Here is a 20,330-nt window from a genome sequence, read left to right as displayed (position 1 = left end):
ACCAAAAGCCATAAAGTGTACATTATTTAACATTATTCAGTAAAGCAAATTAAACCTCCCACAATTAAAGCAGCAGCTTATTTTAATGCTTTGTCATTGTTTACCATGTGCCAGATTATTTCATAAGAGTTAATAGTTAACTCTGAGTATCAAGACAATTATCAGGAAATTCAATGTCTTCTGTGAGTTCAAGCAAACATTTGATTTCACGTTATCATTATGAATATAATATAGGTTTTTACCTCCAAGAATTTAGGCCATACAACTGGTTGTGAAAGTCACTATTTACACATACATTAATATATTTTTTTCTAAGTCATACTGTAAGAAACACTTCTAATGAGAATTGTTACTTTTCTCATAGTTTAACAGGAGATATAGTAATGTTAAGAATATTAAGCTGTGCTGCACCACCTAACAAGTATTCCTGCCCCTCCCCCCCAAAAAAATCAGAACTAAATCTGATCAGACCAGTCCAATAAGCAAAATCCAGACTGAAAATTTCTACAGGATAAACAACTTGGTTTCTTCAATAAATAAACTAAAGAGAAAAACCGAGAGAGAAAGAGAGATTAAAATATTGTGGTCTTGAAAGACACTTAGGTGACACGAATCTGTTGGGATGTCTGGATCTTACTTGCACCCTGATTCAAATAAACTATGGGAGGAAGAACATGTATAAGAATTCTTGATATTAAGAAATTGTTTAAAATTTTATCAGTAATAATGGAGATGTGCTTACATTTAAAAAACAATTATTTTTAGAGATACATAATGAAATAAGTATAGATGAAATTATAAATAATCATGAAGGTGGTATTTGGGAGGGGGGACTGGGCCATGTTGATAAATTGTTGAAACAGGGTGATGGGCATATGGGGATTCATTACCCTATTCTCTCTGCTTTTAATACATTTGAAATTTTCCATAATAAAAAAGAAAAGAAAAGAAAAAAGACCTAAACCACTGACGTTTACTTTTCTTGGCGGAGAGGTTCAAACAATGCCCACAATATTATGGATGTTTATAAAACTATCTGTGTATATAGCAAAGTAAAAAGCCACTTCAGGGCTTCGGGTTTAGAGATATATCCAGAAGCAATTTATTTTTCTTCATGGTTCGGAGGCTTTTGAACATAAGCAATTAGAGGAAGTATTAAATGTAAATTCAATTTCCATTAGTTTGACTAAAATATATACTAGGACCAGCAAAATACATGAACCACTAGAACCATGAATATAGTATAATCAATCATAGTAATGTTTCCTTGGTTATTTTGACTAGATTCTGGAAAATCAGACTAAAAGGTTATGGGATTTTTTTTTTTTTAAATATATTTTATTGATTTTTTACAGAGAGGAAGGGAGAGGGATAGAGAGTTAGAAACATCGATGAAAGAGGAACATCGATCAGCTGCCTCCTGCACATCTCCTCCTAGGGATGTGCCTGCAACCCAGGTACATGCCCTTGACCGGAATCGAACCCGGGACCTTTCAGTCCGCAGGCCGACGCTCTATCCACTGAGCCAAACCGGTTTCGGCAAAAGGTTATGGGATTTTGCAGAGGAATTTAATTCAGTCCTATGTATAATCTCCTAATACTGTATTTAAATTAACTTAAAATTAGGGCAATGCAGAATTTCTTTAATATGTTTTTTTAATTGACTTTAGAGAGAGAGAGGAAGGCAGAACACGCACTCAGGGATGGGAAGGGGAGAAAGAAAGAGAGAGAGAGAGAGAGAGAGAGAGAGAGAGGAAGAAAGAGAGAGAGAGAGAGAGAAATATCAATGTGAGAGAGACACATGGATCGGTTGCCTCTGGTACACACCCAGACTGAGGACTGAACCTGCAACTGGGTATGTGCCCTGACTGGGAATCAAACCAGCGACCTTTCAGTGCACAGGATGATGCTCAACCAATTGAGCCACATGGGCCAGGGCTTTTTGTTTGTTTATTTGTTAATCCTCACCCAAGAATATTTTTACACTGATTTTTCAGACAGAGTAGAAGGAAGGAGGAGAGACAGAGAGAGAGAAGCATCGATGTAAGAGGAGAGACACATCGATTGGTTGCCTCCTGACTGGGGCCAGGGATTGAGTAAGCAACCGAGGTATGTGACCTAGACCAGAATCGAATCTGTGCCCCTTCTGTCTACGGACCGATGTTCTACCCCCTAAGCCAAACCAGCTAAGGCAATGCAGAATTTATACTAAGCTTCAGTAAGACCTCAAAATTAACAATTACATTACTCTGCTAAAACCAATGAGATATTTGTAGATCTTCAGAAGTGATGCAGAAGCAATTAATAATATAGGTTCTACCTCTTTAATTAGAGTCATTATGTAATTATCATAATTAGTAATTAGAATTTATATAATACTTTTTATGAAAAAAACTCAAATCCTTTCACAGGGTAAAATTATCTTTAATTTTACTCAGAAAAAGAAAAGCAAATTATTCATTTTGTTTTTTAAAAAGTAGTTATTAATGCCTTAGCTGGTTTGGCTCAGTGGATAGAGCATCGGCCTGCGGACTGAAGGGTCCTGGGTTCGATTCCAGTCAAGGGCACATGTCTGGGTTGTGGGCTCCATCCCCAGGAGGGGGTGTGCAGGAGGCAGCTGGTCAATGATTCTCTCATCATTGATGTTTCTATCTCTCTCTCTCCTTCTCCCTTCCTCTCTGAAATCAATAAAAATAAAAAGTAGTTATTATCTTTATCAAATTACAGAATCAATAAAACATTAAATTTAAAAAGTAGTTATTAAATTATTTTGATGAACAATGTTAACAAAAAAGGCAGACTATTCAATAAATATGGTAACACAAAACAGAATGTTTTAATTGCTATTAACAGTATCTGCCACATTATTTTCTGAGTAAAAACTTAAGTAACTTAGTACTACATTTACATTAGAAATCATTACTATTTCTCATGGAATACAAAATGACTATTGTTTATTAATATAGTTTTGACCCATAAAATATAAGCCTTTAAGATTAGAAAGAACCACAGTAAACTTAAACTCCTGGGCTTTAAGTATATTTCGTTGGGTTTTCATTGTGGCCTGATAAGTCTTTTTTTTGAGAGAGAGAGAGAGAGAGAGAGAGAAAGAGAGAAACACTGATTTGTTGTTCCACTTATTTATGCATTCATTGGTTGATTTTTGTATGCGCCCTGACCAGGGTTCAAACACGCAACCTTGGCTTATCGGTACAATGCTCTAACCAACAGAGCTACCTGGCCAGGACTTCACCTTACAACTTTTTGACTGAACAATGATGCAAAAGCGATATGCATTCAGTAGAAACTGTACTTTGAACTTTGATGTCTTCCCAAGGTAGCAATACACTGCTCAGCAGCAGTGACCATGAGAGATACTCTGCAGGGGTCCTCAAACTACGGCCCGCGGGCCACATGCAAATACAAATATTGTATTTGTTCCCGTTTTGTTTTTTTACTTCAAAATAAGATATGTGCAGTGTGCATAGGAATTTGTTCATAGTTTTTTTTTAAACTATAGTCCGGCCCTCCAACGGTCTGAGGGACAGTGAACTGGCCCCCTGTTTAAAAAGTTTGAGGACCCCTGCTCTACAGTGTAACGTGTTCGCCAGTGTTTTTTGGATATTGTTTTTTGCATCCCATCAAGTCTACGAAACATCTGTGTTTACTGTTTCTGGTGAGAAAAGGAAGGCAATTGCTCTTGAGATAGAACTCAAGATAACGGTCCAACTATAAGCTAATGTAAGTGTTCTGAACACGTTTAAATTAGGCTTTGCTAAGTTATGGTGTTCAGTACATTAGGTATATTAAATGCATTTTTGATTTATAATAGTTCTAACTTATAAAGGGTTTATCTGGATGTAACCCCATTCATAAAACGAGGAGCACCTGTACTGCTCTTTACTATTCACAATCCTTGATCCAACACTATCCCTTTTATCTTCTTCAGAATATTTTACCTCTCAATTCCAGACAATTAAGATTACCAATGTCAGTCATCTTTATTTCAGGTCCCCACCAACAAAACTGTCTATATCAGTGATGGCAAACCTCTGACACGCGAACTAATTTTTTTGGTTGATTTTTCTTTGTTAAATGGCATTTAAATATATAAAATAAATATCAAAAATATAAATCTTTGTTTTACTATGGTTGCAAATATCAAAAAATTTCTATATGTGACACGGCACCAGAGTTAAGTTAGGGTTTTTCAAAATGCTCAAAAGGTTCACCATCACTGGTCTATATGTTTCTCCATCCTTGTTTGCTTCCCTTCAGTCTCCAAGAAGAAATTTTTAAGGCTAATCCCTCCATTTGTGCTTTTGATCCCATCCTTCTGCTCTGTCTACATTATTCCATCAATTAGCCCTTTCTTCTTACGTTTTTGACTATTCCTTCTCTATGTGATTTGTTTACTTTAGTTTATTAACGAGCTCGATCATCAAATATAAATAAAATCATTGCATTTACCCTGTGCCCCTCTTCAGCGACCACCCCCTTCTAAATTAAATTTAAGAGTCTTACTTTTTTTTCTACACTTTCACCCTCAAGCTCCTATCATTTGTAATTATTCTTGCAAAAGTTATAATGCCCTCCATTATACAAAATTTAATGAATATGTCTCAGCCCTTATTTCTCCTGCATTTGTTATAGTTGACAGCTTACCAATTGATTCAGCAAACATTTATTGAACACTTACTATGTGCTCTTCACTGTGTTAGTCACTCATAACCAAGACATACATCTCTATGGCATCTGCACTATTAAAACTCTTCTGATATGCCCTGGCTAGTTTGGCTCAGTGGACAGAGTGTTGGCCTGCAGCCTGAAGGGTCTCGGGTTCGATTCCGGTCAGGGCACATGCCTGGGTTGCGGGCTCGGTCCCCAGTAGGGGGCGTGCAGGAGGCAGCCGATCAATGATTCTCTCTCGTCACTGATGTTTCTATCTCTCTCTCCCTCTACCTTCCTCTCTGAAATCAATAAAAATAAATTAAAAAACAAAACAAAAAAAACTCTTCTGGTATTTGGTTTACCTTCTCTGAAATTCTTCATTGCTTCTCTATGGCATTTCCTCCTATACCTACAATCATGATTTGCTTTATATAATTAGGTGCTTCTATGCTGGGGACCTAAATGTTTACAATGGTTATATCCTCTTGTTCGATTAATCCCTTTATCATTATGTAATGTCTTTCTTTGTCTCTTATTATAGTCTTCATTATAAAGTCTATTTTGTCTGATATAAGTATTGTTTATTTGCATGAAATATCTTTTTCTGCCCTGGCTAGGTAGCTCAGTTGGTTACAGTATCATCCCGATAAGCCAAGGTTGCAGGGCCCAATCCCAGTCCCTGGTCAGGGCACATACAAGAAGCAACCAATGAGTGCATAAATTAGTAGAATAACAAATCGATGTTTCTTTCTCTCTCTTTTTCCTCTCTCTCTCCCTGCCTCTCTCTAAAATCAAGAAATAATAAAAAAAGGGCTTCTGTCGTGAGTGGCACACGTAGAGCAGCTTGATTGCTCTACGTGTGGAATCGACATCAAGAGATTTCGGAAGCTTTTTTTCGGAGAGGTGACCTTGGTTAAAACACATGGCGCCAAGAAGGTGAGCAAACATATTAAGAACAGTATGCCGTATACTCCAGGTCCCTTGAAACATATGCTGTGCGGATGTTTCTTCCCTGCAGCGACTGTGTCGAGCAGCAAGGATGGACCGGCTTCTGGCACTTCCTCATGGAGCTTACATTCTAGAGAGGAAGCTGGCACAGCTAAACATGTGAATAAGCAAGACAATTTTAGATAGTGGCAAGAAAATAAAGCAGGATAGGGCCATAAAGGGAAAGGGGGTGGGAAAGCTATCATAGAAAAGGGTGACCAGTGTGTGTGTGTGGGGGGGGGGGAGCAGGTAATTGTGGGCAGAGTTCCAACTTGTGGATTAGGAAGTAGAGAGCATGGCAGGTCTCTGAACAAAGTGGTAGTTAGGAAAGGTAAGTCTAACAGTAACCTGTCATGCATGAGATGAGCAATGGATGAGATGCCCTCACACCTCTGCCCCAGCTGAGTTTCAGAGCACTTACCGAAGAGGGCCATGGGTCCCGTTCCCTCTTACAGAAAACACATAGTGGCCTCAGCCCACACTGTTACTGGGAAGAGGAGGAGACCTTGGTGTTCTTGTCTTCTTTTTTTTTTATTTTTTAAATATATTTTATTGATTTTTTACAGAGAGGAAAGGAGAGTGTTAGAGAGTTAGAAACATCGATGAGAGAGAAACATCGATCAACTGCTTCCTGAACACTCCCCACTGGGGATATGCCTGCAACCAAGGTACATGCCCTTGACCGGAATCGAACCTGGGACCCTTGAGTCTGCAGGCTGACGCTATATCCACTGAGCCAAACCGGTCAGGGCATGTTCTTGTCTTCTTGAAGAAAAGATTTCAATCAAGACACAAGGTGTAGAAAAGCAAGCAAGAATGTATTAACCGCAGCAAAAACATACTTAGGGCCCTGAAACAAGGAAGGACATAGAAGAAGCAATAGGAGAGCCTAGGCTGGGCTGCTTTGGCTCACTGGGAAGTCAGAGACTTCCTGCACACCCCCTACTGGGGATTGAGCCCACGACCTGGGCATGTGACCTGACCAGGAATTGAACCAGTGACCTCTTGGTTCCCGGGTTGACACTCAACCTCTGAGCCACACAGGCCAGGCACAAACCATTTACCCTTAAGTGTCCTTGGTTTAGGGAAGATAGGATTTACTAGGTGTCTGCAAACTGTCTTAGTTTGCCTATTCAGCTTGTCCTGGAATTTTCCTAGCTTCTCACTTTTCTATAACAACACCGTCTACCGGTGTTCAAACTAGAGCTCCGAGTTCTGCATCAGCATTCTCTAAAATAAATACCAAATCCCACATGCTGAATATTTTAGAAGCATTTCAAGGTCTACTCTATTAAAAAAAGAAGGAGGAAAGATTTTGCTAATAGTCATTGCAACTGCCAAAGTCAAATTTTCACTCCAAAGTTTTAAATGGCGATGGCTGTCCGTTTTTCAGATATATAACATAAAATAAAATGGTTTCTTGTAAAAAAAAAAAAAAAAAAAAAAAAAAGAGAGATTTCGGAAGCATAGTTTTTTGGTACTTGGGCAGCTGGTGATCGTTGGTCCCGGCCCCCACAATAAATAAATAAATAAATAAATAAATAAATAAATAAATAAATAAACAAATGAAATAAAATCAATAAATAAAACATATATCTTTTTCCAGCCCTTTGCTTTTAGTCTGTGTATGTCTTTAGTTCTGAGGTGGGTCTCTTACAGACAGCATTATATATGGGTCTTGTTTTCTTATCCATGTAACTACGTCTTTTGATTGGAGCATTTAAGCCATTGATATTTAAAGTGGTTACTGATAGGTACATATTTATTGCCATTTTTTCTTTATTGTTCCCCAGTATCTACACTAATAAAAGAGAAACATGGTAATTAGCGTACGACCGCTACCCTTCCCATTGGCTAATCAGCATATCCTTATGCAAATTAACTGTCAGCCAAGATGGCGGCCAGCAGCCAGGCAGCTGGAAGCGAACATGAGGCTTGCTTGCTCCAGGGACTGCAGACTGCAACGTTCCCCGCCTGACTTGCCGGCCTCTGAGCTGGCAGTTTGAAACATTCTAACAAATATAGAAGGCCGGGATCTCAGAGCTGGAGTTATACATTGTTTCGATTATAGAACCGAAACAAACCAGATACCTGCTCTCAGAGCTAGAGCCAGAGCTAAAGCTGGCCCAGAATAAAATAAAAAAAGGAGCGGTTGGGAGCTTCAATCAACAACCGCCAGCCTGAAAGCAGCCCTCAGCCCCTCACCCAGACTGGCCAGGCACCCCAGTGGGGAACCCCACCCTGAAGGGTGTGTGACCAGCTGCAAACAGCCATCATCCCCTCATCCAGGCTGGCCAGGCACCCCAGTGGGGACCCCCACCCTGATCCAGGACACCCTTCAGGGCAAACCAGCCAGCCCCCACCCATGCACCAGGCCTCTATTCTATATAGTAAAAGGGTAATATGCCTCCCGGCACCGGGATCAGAGGAGCCGAGAGGCCTCCTGGCACCGGATCAGCGTGACAGGGGGCAGCGCCCAAAACCCCTGATCGCCCTGTGGCTCTGTGTGTGACGGGGTGTGGCGTCCCAACCCCCTGATCAGTCTTGCTCTGTGTGTGACAGGATGCGGCGCCCCAACCCCCCCCCCCCCACCACCACCACCACAGGCCCTGCTCTGTGTGACAGGGTAGAGCCATAACCTCCCCATCGGCCCTGCCCTGAGTGTGACAGTGGCGGCGCCCCAACCCCCTGATCGGCCCTGCTCTGTGGGTGATAGAGGGCGGTGCCCTAACTCTCCTATTGGCCCTACTCTGTGCGTGACAGGGGGGAGCTCCCCAACCCCCTGATGGGCCCTGTTCTGTGCATGACAGGGGGGAGCTCCTCAACCCGCTGATCGGCCCTGCTCTGTGCATGACAGGGGGGAGCTCCCCAACCCCCTGATGGGCCCTGCTCTGTGCATGACAGGGGGCAGCGCCCAACCCCCTGATTGGCCCTGCTCTGTGTGTGACAGGGTACGGAGCCCCAACCCCCCTGATGGTCCCTGCTCTGTGCGTGACAGGGGGTGCGCCGCAACCTCCCCATCGACCCTGCCTTGAGTGTGACAGGGGGCGGTGCCCCAACCCCCCAATCGGCCCTACCCTGAGCGTGACTGAGGGTGGCATCACAACCTCCCAATCCGCCCTGCTTTGTGCATGACAGGGGGTGGCGCCCCAACTCCCCAATCAGCCCTGTTTTGAGCCCGACCAGGGGCTGCTCCTAGGGATTGGGCCTGCCCTTTGCCACCCGGGAGCAGGCCTAAGCCAGCAGGTCGTTATTTCCTGAGGGGTCCCAGACTGTGAGAGGGCACAGGCCGGGCTGAGGGCCCCCCCCCCCCCCGGTGCACAAATTTTTGTGCACTGGGCCTCTAGTTTATATATAAAAATACTGAATAGAAAATGCTACCATCAAATTTTCAAATGCTTCCCTGTTGGGCTTCAAAATCATTATCATGAATTCATTTACAATGAAGTAATGTTTAAAAAGGGATGCAGAGAGCTTAATAAAATAGTTAAAAGCATATTTTCTTAACTATAAATTCTCTAAATTCAGAAATTTTGAAATTCCAATTAAACAAACTTGTGATACTAAACACTAAATATGAAAGGCACCATTCACCAATCCAAGATTTACCTGATATAAGTACAATAATCCAAGAACTGTAACAGACTTATATATGAATTAATATTATAAACATCCATAGTTTTGTATTTCCTGAATACCACTTTTTAATTTTACTATAATGTTATGGTAGCCATAGTAAAATTAGAAAGTAGAGAAAAAAATTACCCATAAACTCACTGCACTAATACAACCATTATTAATATTCTAATTTACTTCTTTCCAGTCATTTTCCTGGTAATACTTGACATAATTGTAATTATAATGTCCACAACACTGTATATCTAAATTTTTTAATTTAATTTCCTATCAGTTTCGATCATAGATTTTTTACATCAATAGTAAGTTATTTCACAAAACAAGTAAGAAAACAAAGAACAAAGAGTTGTACACTATGGTTTACCTCATAAATAGGCAGCGTAGGAGAGTTCCATGCATTGATTCTTGATTCATTGACATCAACAACCGTTACCTTGATTTCAGGGCACATCTGAGCTATGACACTACACGTGGGTCCTCCAACATAGCCCGCACCGATGCAACAGATCTTCTTAATTTCAAACATGACTGTACTAGAAGAGAAACAGTAAGACTGTTCTACTATTGAAAACAGAAAATTTAAAATAACTTTGCTTATTCATCACACAATAAAAATTGTCAAGGTGCCATATCTGGAAAGATTTCCTACATTCACACTCATTAAGAATTATGAAAATAGTGATAAAAAATAACATTCCAATTGGATGACCAAACCTGTTCTCAGCTGCACTAGTATGAAACACAAGGAAAAAATTACAATAACTGGTATTACTGGAGAAGAGCCACAAAGATTATAATGACCCAATATTTAGAAAGTCAAGAAGCAAAATAAAACCTTACTTAGGCCTCTTAATACACTAGAACAACTTTGATTGCGGAGGTAAAGTTCAAGGGTGAAATACCAGTGCAATTCCTGCTTAAATAAATGCTGGTATACAAAGGTCAGCCTTGAGACCGGTTTACACAAACACAGTGATAGTAAGATTAGTTCTGCCGTCCAGAATTGGCCTCTGAGATTATACTCTCTACCCAGTTTGGCTTCAGCAGTTTACTTTTAGGTATTTGACGATGATCTTAAACTCAATTTCAAATTTAATCAGAAACCATGAGGTAGTTAAAAGAAAGAAATTTCTGTAGTAACCAAAGCTGTAACACAAATTTTTTTTTTATTCCTCACCCGAGGATATTTTTTCCATTGCTTTTTAGAGAGAGTAGAAGGGAGGGAGGGACAGAGAGAGAGGGAGAGAAACATCGATGTGAGAGACACATCGATTGGTTGCTTCCCACATATGCCCCAATGGGCCGAAGATTGAATCTGCCCTTGACCACCAGGAATTGAACCAACAACCCTTCCATGCACGGGCTGATGCTCTAACCACTGAATAACACCGGCAAGGGCTTGACAGATTTTCAAAAACCATTAGTTAAATTGATTTACACTAATCAAACTTACAAAGGACTAATTTATACATAAGAATGTCAGTTTATTCATTATAGTGAGAACAAAAACTGTCAAACTGATCAAATTCTCAGAATTTTACTCCTTGTCAAGACCGCAGACATCTAATTCATGGATTCCAAAGAAAAGAAAAATGATAATTAGAGAGTTCAATAACTTTTTAGTATATTCCTACAAGGATCGAGAAGGCTGATCTGGAAGGCTGATCTAATTACAATGCCTGGCAAGTATATCCCTAATCTTCATTGGTTCTCTGGGTAGATTTCCCTACTGGAAACGAATGAGCTGACCAAATCATAAAAGTATCCTGGTCTGTATTATTAACAATTAACCCTGGCTTATAAATTGATCGTTAGTGGTCATAATTAGCAGATATCAACTCATAGAGTCTAATCTCTAATGACTTTTTAAAACCGTATAAAGAAACAGAATTTTAGTAAAACAATAAATATGAGCAGAAAGCAATACTATTAGTGATATACATACAAAGGTATTTTTTAAATTTGTTTTTTGTTTTGAATAGGTAATGCATTCATATGGTTCAAAAATTAAATCCATATAACAAGGTACAGGCAGTCCTCGGGTCGACGTACCTCGTTTCGTGGTTATGTCGCCATCTCCCATTTACTTGTTAAAAAAAAAGTTCCATCATTTCGACGTATGTACATATGTGCTTTATGTTTTTTGCTATTTATTTACCACAAGTAAAGGTCAGAAATTGTTATCTGTCTTTTAATTTTTTTTTACTGTTTCACTTCATTACTGCTGTGTGTGTGCTCCATGTGAGTGATGTAGGTGCTAATGTAGGTGGGTTTCGACCTATGGCGAAAATCACATTATGTCGCGCCCTAGGAACGGATCTCCCAAGTAACCCGAGGACCTACTGTATATACTCTAAGAAATCTCATGCCTACCCCATCCCTATCTACTTTGTTCCCACAAGCAACTCCTTTATTAGATTTTTGTGTATCCTTCCAGTATTTTTAACACAAGTAAATATATAGTAAATTCTAATAATCTTTTCTTCCTAAATTCAAATGATAGAATACCATATACACTATCAACATTTGTTTTATTTTCCACTTAGTGCATTCTGAAGTCCTATCCATTTCCTCTCCTCTCTCTTACTTTTTAAAAAAAGTTACACTGTATTCCATTGTGTGAATGTACTTACCAATGTTAAATCCGGTAGAATCTCTCCTTAATAACCTAATTAAGTGAATAACAGTTTCCTATCATGTGAAGCCATAAAAATATGGTATTCTTGCCCAGCTGGCATGGCTCAGTGGTTGAGCATCAATCTATGAGCCAGGAGGTCATGGTTCAATTCCCAGGCAGGGCACATGCCAGGTTGTGGGCTGATCCCCAGTGTGGGGTGTGCAGGAGGCAGCCGATCAATGATTCTCTATCATCACCGATGTTTCTAGTTCTCTCTCTCCCTCTTCCTTCCTTTCTGAAATCAATTAAAAATATTTTTAATTGATATTCTTATTAAACATTTAGGATTATAAGATTCACCTCAGCAAAAATTCAAAATTTACTTTTGGCAACCATCCATCTTTCATTTCTTCACCCTTCTACTTTTCAGTTCTGCTCTTTACCATTGTCCATGCCTCAAGTGCCCTATACACCAGGAGAAAGAAAAACTACATGGGAGGAAAAGACTGCATTGGGGTAGCTAACTGCTAAAGCTCCCACCTGTGGGAAGGGGCCTTCTGACTCTGGAGCAGGTTTACCAAAGATGTGTCTCCAGCATTCGCTGCTGCTCTTCCCACCTCTACAACAGAAAAGGCTCAGCATCTGTTTTCAAAAAAATTGCTTCAAGCCCTAGCCGGTTTTGCTCAGTGGATAGAGCGTCAGCCTGCAGACTGAAGGGTCCCGGATTCGATTCCAGTCAAGGGCACACATGCTCGGGTTGTGGGCTCCATCATCAGTAGGGAGCTTGCAAGAGGCAGCCGATCAATGATTCTCTCTCATCATTGATGTTTCTATCTCTCTCTCCCTCTCCCTACCTCTCTGAAATCAATAAAAATATATATATTTTAAAAATTGCTTCAACTTAGTTCAGGCCTATTCCCATCTTCACCTTCATGAAAAATTAGTATTTCCAATGTAAGGGTCTACTGTGTAGGCATAGCAGAGAATTTGGCCATAGAGGGATACAGGACCTGACACTCTGGTATTTAACAATTTATTCTAGGGAATGATTCAATTGAAAGACGTTAAACACCCTACTATGTAACAACCACTACCGGTCTATGTACTGTGGATACATAATACTAGTAGTGAACATGACAGATACAGTTCCTACTTTTATATGGCTATATTCTAGGAGAGCACACAGACAAAATAATGGCAGTTGTGACACATCTATATAATAAAAGCCTAATATGCTAAGTGTCTGGTCGTCTGGTCAACCAATCAAAACATAATATGCTAATGATATGCTAAGGCTGCTCAACAGCTCACTATGATGTGCACTGACCACCAGGGGGGCAGACGCTCCGATTGGTAGGTTAGCTTGCTGCTGGGGTCCTACCGATCGGGACTGAGTGAGTGGGGCTGGACACACCCTGGAGCCCTCCCCCAGTCCCTCCCCGGCTGGCCAACCTCCCGTGTCCCTCCCCGGCCCCGATCATGCACCGGTGGGGTCCATCGGCCTGGCCTGCGCCCTCTCGCAATCCAAGACCACTTGGGGGATGTCGGAGAGCCAGTTTTGGCCTGATCCCACAGGCCAGGCCGAGGGACCCCACGGGTGCACAAATTCATGCACTGGGCCTCTAGTTCCATATAAAGGAAATAATCATGTAGGAGACAGGGAGGGAGGGAAAAGCTGTCTGTGGAGAAAGGACTACATTAGATAGGGTAGTTAAAGAAGGACTCTCTGAGAAAATGACTTTTAAGCTGACTTAAAAGTTGAAAAGTTGCGAAAAAAAACAACCCTGTAGATTGCTTAGTGTTAAAAAAAAAAAAACCAAAAAAAAAAAACAACCCCAAAACTTTTAAGAGAGAGAAAAAAAAAAAAGTTGAAAAGTTGCTAGTTGCACCCAGATAACATGGCTAAATTATACAAGGCAGTATAAACAATATATGACAAAATGAGTGTTAAAGTCTATGGGGGGGCGGAGAGGGGGGAGTCAAAATAATAAGGCATCTACATCAAGGCAAATGTAAAATCTAAGCTTGACCTAAAGAATGAGTAGGATATAAAAAGTATAGATTAGTGGGGGAGGACATTCCAGAAGAGAAGAAGAGAATAAATAAGGACTTACAGAGAGAAATGAGTCCAAAGAAGTGAGATCTGTCTCGCTGGACAAAAAAGTGGATGTTAAGAAGTAGTGAGCAGCAATAATTGTCTCCTAGAATGGAAATGAATTGAAAGTGGGTCTTGAATGCCTCTCTCAGGAAAGCATGGCCATAACAATCCATGAGACTACAACTTAATAACTTAAGGTAACATGGCGAAAGTAACCTAAGAATCAATGGCATTAATGTAGCTAAAATCTAATAATTACACACAAAAAAGGGGGTGGTGTGGGGGGGGGGGACACAAAGGGAATAATCAGTCTGGAAAGAGGGAGTTAAGAAAAAGAATGACATTGTTTATTTCAGTCCTGTCTACATAAGAGTACACAGAATCTGGAAGTCAGAAGTATTCTGATTCCAGAGAATAGGGCAAAAACAGGCTTTCCCAATGCTTGGATGGCATATTCCCCAAGATTCTTTGTTCTGATTCCATGCTGCCTTATGAATTCAGATTTCCAGGAACCATAATAGTAGAAAGTGATGGCCTGGATTTGAGACACAAGTATTCTAGGCACTGGAATAAAATTTCTCTACTGTGATAGCAAAGTTCCATTCTAGTTTATTCATCAGTCTCTTATGAGCTTAATCATCATAAGTTAACATTTAAAGCCTCATTAACTTTGGGTTCATGGAGGTGGGGGGGGGGGACGACTACCTTCCAGATATGAAAGGCTGAAGATCAAGTCCTGAACTGTAATGAACCTGAAGAACTACTACACTGTAACACCCTTACTGGACAGCTAGCCAACCTCTCTCTCTAAGTAAAACCAATAAATCTAGAATACATAAAAAGTGTCATCTCAAAGTACTTTTGGACCAGATGATTTCTTTGGGTTACCACTTAATCCCATAGTTCAGAGGTTAATAGGGAATCCTATGCCCTCAATCTCAAGCAAAACAGGTGCTGGCTGCACATGCTTAAAAATGCAGACAGTAATGCTGAACTTGAGGGTTTAGATGTAGATTCTCTGGTCATTGAGCACATCCAGGTGAACGAAGTTCCTAAGATGCAGCACAGAACTTACAGATCTCATGGGCAGACTAACCCACACAGGAGCTCTCCCTGCCACATGGAGATGATCCCACTGAAAAAGAGCAGTGTTCCTAAACGAGAAGAGGAGGTTGCACAGAAGAAAAAGATAACCCAGAAGAAACAAAAACTTATGGCCAGGGAGTAAATTCAGCATAAAATAAATGCTAATAAAAGCAAATAATAATAATAATAATAATAATAAAAACATGGATTGCATGTGTACATGAGGCAACTTGAGCTCAAGAAGTTCATAGTTTAATAAGGTACTCCCAGTGCTTACCTGTTGCTATTCGCCTCGATACCTAGAACAGTAGGCTCTCAATATATATTAATTGAATGAATGAGTAACTCTCCATGAGGGTCTACCTTTATAAATGAAGCCTATTATTTTAATATCTTTAGCTTAGATGGCTGATCATAGTATTTTTGCAGAGACTGCCCAGAATCCTATCATCTTCTCCTCTTTAGATAGAACTTCAGTATGTCTTCCCAGTTCTTTCTTAACTACCTTGATTGCAAAGCTGTATTCAGCTTGTCTCACGTACAACAGATGGAGTAAATGACTGATAGCAGGTGGACCTGTATTATAGAATTACATATGTTTCTGGGGTCCCTGCATTGCTATTTCATAAGAAGTATGGCTGTAAATGACAATGGGAAAATTACGGAAGAAGTTAGATGTGCAATCTGTGCAAATCCAAATAAATTATCTTTGGAAATTTCAATAAAATTTTCAATACGCTTTAATATGGATACAGTGTTAGCTATATACTTTCCCCAACACAGATGTCTTCTGATTCCATTTCCTACTTCTACTTTTATGTACCTTCTGACCCTCCCTACTGGGCTGTCAGGGAAATGGGCATGTTTGCTTTATAAGTCAGTTTGAAATGAGTTTTTTACCTCTGTATTTTGGGAAAGTCATAACAAACCAGGCGATTCCAAAACCACTCTTCATTTAAAATTTTACAAATTGAGGTCAATATTTCTACCTAGAATATGTGGCTAACAGATAGGGAAGGTCCTATCACAATCTAAACTAAATATAATCCCTCCCCCTCCCCCTTGTTCAGTATACTCTGCACAAAGCAATGGACTGACTATAGCTGGATATATCAACTTCACAAATCATTTTAGTCATTTTCAAAAGTTATATCCTAACAGATGCCTGACCCAGGAAAAGTACTAATCAGTGAGAGTGCTAATGTTATATCTAAAGGGTTTCTTTAGCTGTGGAAATAGTGAGAGACTGGATGGAATATGCTTAGCTGTAGATTTTTAAAAAATATATATTTTATTGATTTTTTTACAGAGAGGAAGGGAGAGGGAGAGAGAGTTAGAAACATCGATGAGAGAGAAACATCGACCAGCTGCCTCCTGCACACCCCCTACCCGGGATGTGCCTGCAACCAAGGTACATGCCCTTGGCCAGAATCGAACCTGGGACCATTCAGTCCGCAGGCCGACGTTCTATCCACTGAGCCAAACCGGTTAGGGCTTAGCTGTAGATTTTATGTTAGAGAAATAAGTACAGCGGTCAGAGAAGACGTGGGATCCTCCCAATCAGGATTGTCTACCACTTACCTTTAACTAGGTGCTGGGTACAAACAAGCTCATCTCAGAGCAGACAGTAAGCTCTTTCATTTGCAGAACACCCCCTGAAGAAACAGACCAGACTACTGTTCTCTATTTCTTAGGGGACTTGAAGAAACTCAAAGACTCACTGTGTCTTTGAGGGCAGTCGATGGACAGCCCTCCTCTGTACATATATCCATAAAAAGCTCCCTACCAGTGAATCCCTCTTTTCTCGATTCCAGAATTCTCAACTCTACTCAATTATCTTCCTATAGAAGAGGTATAATTTATCAAGGTCTCACGCAAACATGATCTCCTAAAGCACCCACGACAGGCCTCCCCTGACATGAAATAAAAACCATGGATATGGTGTAGCGGCAACAATGCATTCCAGGACAGCCCATACAGATGCCACAATAGAATGCCTTCGGATTTCGCCCTCCAAAGGGCTTTCTGGCTTCGTTTTCTCGTTGGTTTCTTAAGAAGAGCCAATGGAGTGAAGAAAGCAGCAGCCCCCAGGTAAGCAGACTTCACACAAACAAAAGGCCAGGCGTGATTCTGAGGCCAAAATGGGGTCCCTAAGCAGAGGACCGCTTCCTTCGGGGGGCGTTCGGCTTTCTGAGCGGCCGGGGAAATCTCCTTTATTTCAACTCAGAAAGTGAGAAAAAGCAGACAGAGATGCGACGGGAAGACTCGCGAGTCTGGGATAAAAAGCCCAAGCAATACCATCCCCAGGGCAGCAGATCCAAAAGGCGATTCCCGCCCAGAGCCTAGAGGAGGAGACGGGGGTCTGGAGACAGAAAGCCCGGGACTGAGCGCTGGGAGGGACCTGGGGCAGCGCGCACACCCCCGCCCCGCTCCCTGCACCCGCCGCCAGGACCCCGGAGCATCCCGACGGGGCGGCGAGCCATCCCGGGAAGGAGCTTACCCTCTTCCTAGCACCGAGCGCGGCTTCCGCTCCTGTCCCCGCGGCGCGGACAACTCTTCCCTCTGGGCCGCACTGCAGCCGCTCCGCCAGGTCTCCTCTCACTGCAACGAGAGTCCCGGGCCTGGGCCCGTATTTAAAGGCTTCTGGCCGAGAAGGCGGAGGCTTCATTCCCCCGTTGCCAGGCCCTCCTGGACTCCTCTCTCCGCCGCAAGCCTGCTCCTCCTCCCGCCACACCAGGCCGGGGCCCGCCCCTATTTCCTGCGGGGTCCAGGGGCGGGGCGGGGCCAGTCGCCGCTGGGAGGATCAGGCCACGCCCCGGTTGAGCCTGGGCCAATCCGCTCTGGCCAGGTAGGCGGCCCCGCCCCTGCCGCGAACAGCTCTGGGCGGAGCTGCGTGCGCAGCGGTCCTCTCTGACTGCGGGGCTGGGGCCCTGGAGCGTCCCCGCCTTGGTTGTCAGAGGCACTGGGATCACGGTTGCGCCCCGCTTCCCTCCCGGTCACCGGGTGCTGGCTAACGGTCCGCGCCGAGGTGCTGCCGCATGCGCACCAGGCCCGCCAGGCTCCGGGGCTACGAGCGGGGAGAAGGGGGAGACTGGTCCCGCGGCAGCCCGAGGGGACCGGAAGGTCCGGGCCCCCCTTCCGGTCTCCCCAGGAGCCTGGAGGGCCGGCCTTGTCTTTGGCCCGCTGGACTGCGGGTCAGACGGGGCCGGTCCGACGGGGCCGGCGGCTGACTCCCCTCCCACGCCCTCCAGGCCCCTGGGGCCGCCTCACCCTGCGGGCTTGCGGCCTAAGGTTGAGTCAGATCCGGTCGGACCCGCCGCTTCTGGGAAGGAGATGCCTGACGTCTGGAGATGCTGAGTCCTGTCGTGACTGGACCGCTTCGTGCCCCCGCCCCGATCCCTTGGGAGGAGAAGCGGGACACCCACGCCCTTCAGAGATGTTTTCTAGAGTTGAAGCTCCTGCCAAGTGCAGGATCTGGGGTGTCTGTGCATGAGACTTAGCAGAATATGCCACATGTAAGTCCCGTGCATGGGGGAGGGTGAAATTAACATATGGAGCCTGCCCACTTTTAATGTGGAAGGCAGTTCTGTTTCTCTTTCCCCATCCCACGGGCATTTAAACCTCAAATACAAGCAGTCATGACATTTGGTTTCCCTCATTGAGAATTACATCAGGGGCCCTAGCCGGTTTTGCTCAGTGGATAGAGTGTCGCCCCGATTCCATTCCGGTCAAGGGCACATGCCTGGGTTGTGGGCTCGACCCCCAGTAGGGGGCGTGCAGGAGGCAGCCAATCAATGATTCTCATCATTGATGTTTCTATCACTCCCTCTTCCTGCCTCTTTGAAATCAATAAAAATATTTTAAAAAAAAAATAATTACATCAGGTAACAATCTGTACTAGAAGTCAAAGCATTTTAAGATACATCATGAGGAGATCGATTAGGTTATAAAGACCTTAAAGCAGTGGTTCTCAACCTTCCTAATGCTGCGACCCTTTAATACAGTTCCTCATGTTGTGGTGACCCCCAACCATAAGATTATTTTCGTTGCTACTTCATAACTAATTTTGCTACTGTTATGAAACGTAATGTAAATATCTGATATGCAGGATGTATTTTTATTGTTACAAATTGAACATAATTAAAGCATAGTGATTAATCACAAAAACAATATGTAATTATATATTCAATATGTGTTTTCCGATGGTCTTAGGCAACCCCTGTGAAAGGATCGTTCGACCCCCAAAGGGGTCGCGAGCGACAGGTTGAGACCGCTGCCTTAAAATATCGCATAGATGATGGTTTTTTTGATAGGATCATGATGACGACTTGTAAAAAACTGTTGAATGTTGACTAAATAAAATAATTTGCTGTGAATTGTATAAAGTGTGATAGTATATGTAGGCATTGTACATTCTATGCAGTTAAATTCTATCACCCATCAAATATTTAGTGCATTAGACATTATCCTAGAGACCAAAGATGCAAAATGAATCAAGACCCAATTCCTTCTTCCAAACTCACAGGCTAGTAGGAGACATGAACACATAAATAATTGCAATGCATGTGAGTTATACTATAATAGGTGGTATCATTTTTAACTTGGCATATAGATTTGTTACCTATTACAATTGGCTTTCTAATAAAAAATAAAATAATGTACTTTTCTATTCTTCCCCTTCTTATGAATTCAACATTTTTCTACCTATTATTCACTTTACATTCTTTGTTAGTATTTTGATAATCATCACAATCTTCACAGCAATCAGTAAAATCTCAGAAATTAAATCAGAATATCAGTATTAGCTAGAATGGACCTTTGGATCTAGGATAGCCATTCTCAAGATGCACAGTCTTTGAGACCCTTTCAAGGGATCCAGGGGGTCAAAACATCTTCAGGATAAAACTAGCCCTAACTGGTTTGGCTCAGTGGATAGAGCGTTGGCCTGCGGACTGAAAGGTCCCAGGTTTGATTCCGGTCAAGGGCATGTACCTGGGTTGCGGGCACATCCCCAGTAGGGAGTGTGTAGGAGGCTGCTGATTGATGTTTCTCTCTTATCGATGTTTCTAACTCTCTATCCTTCTCCCTCCTCTCTGTAAAAAATCAGTAAAATAAAATAAAAAGATAAAACTAATGTTACTTGCTTTATTCACTCTCATTCTGTTACTAACATATTGGAATTTGCTAGAGGCTCGTTGACATTGTAATATATTGAATGCAGACTTTTAGATTTAC

General features: G+C 42.1%; 1 protein-coding gene and 1 pseudogene across 4 annotated transcripts in view; one reads left to right on the top strand and one right to left on the bottom strand.

The window, feature by feature from the left end:
* Nucleotides 1–17,734, bottom strand: part of UGDH (UDP-glucose 6-dehydrogenase) — a 31,183-nt gene extending 13,449 nt beyond the window's left edge. For 2 of the 4 annotated variants that reach the window (XM_023753646.1, XM_023753648.1), the window contains exon 1: nt 9,659–9,847. In XM_023753646.1, coding sequence (XP_023609414.1) covers nt 9,659–9,820 — 162 coding nt within the window. In that variant the 5' untranslated portion in view covers nt 9,821–9,847. Of the gene's footprint in view, nt 1–9,658; nt 9,848–17,595 lie in introns of those variants that run through there. The other 2 variants (XM_006088498.3, XM_014455624.2) reach the window with 2 other exon arrangements.
* LOC111825971 lies at nt 5,477–5,603 on the top strand (annotated as a pseudogene).
* Nucleotides 17,735–20,330: the final 2,596 nt, after the last annotated feature.

Source organism: Myotis lucifugus, unplaced genomic scaffold (genome assembly GCF_000147115.1).
Source record: "Myotis lucifugus unplaced genomic scaffold, Myoluc2.0 scaffold_48, whole genome shotgun sequence".
NCBI lineage: Eukaryota > Metazoa > Chordata > Mammalia > Chiroptera > Vespertilionidae > Myotis > Myotis lucifugus.
Note: the sequence above shows the minus strand (reverse complement) of the source record. Positions and strands in the feature narration are given on the sequence as shown.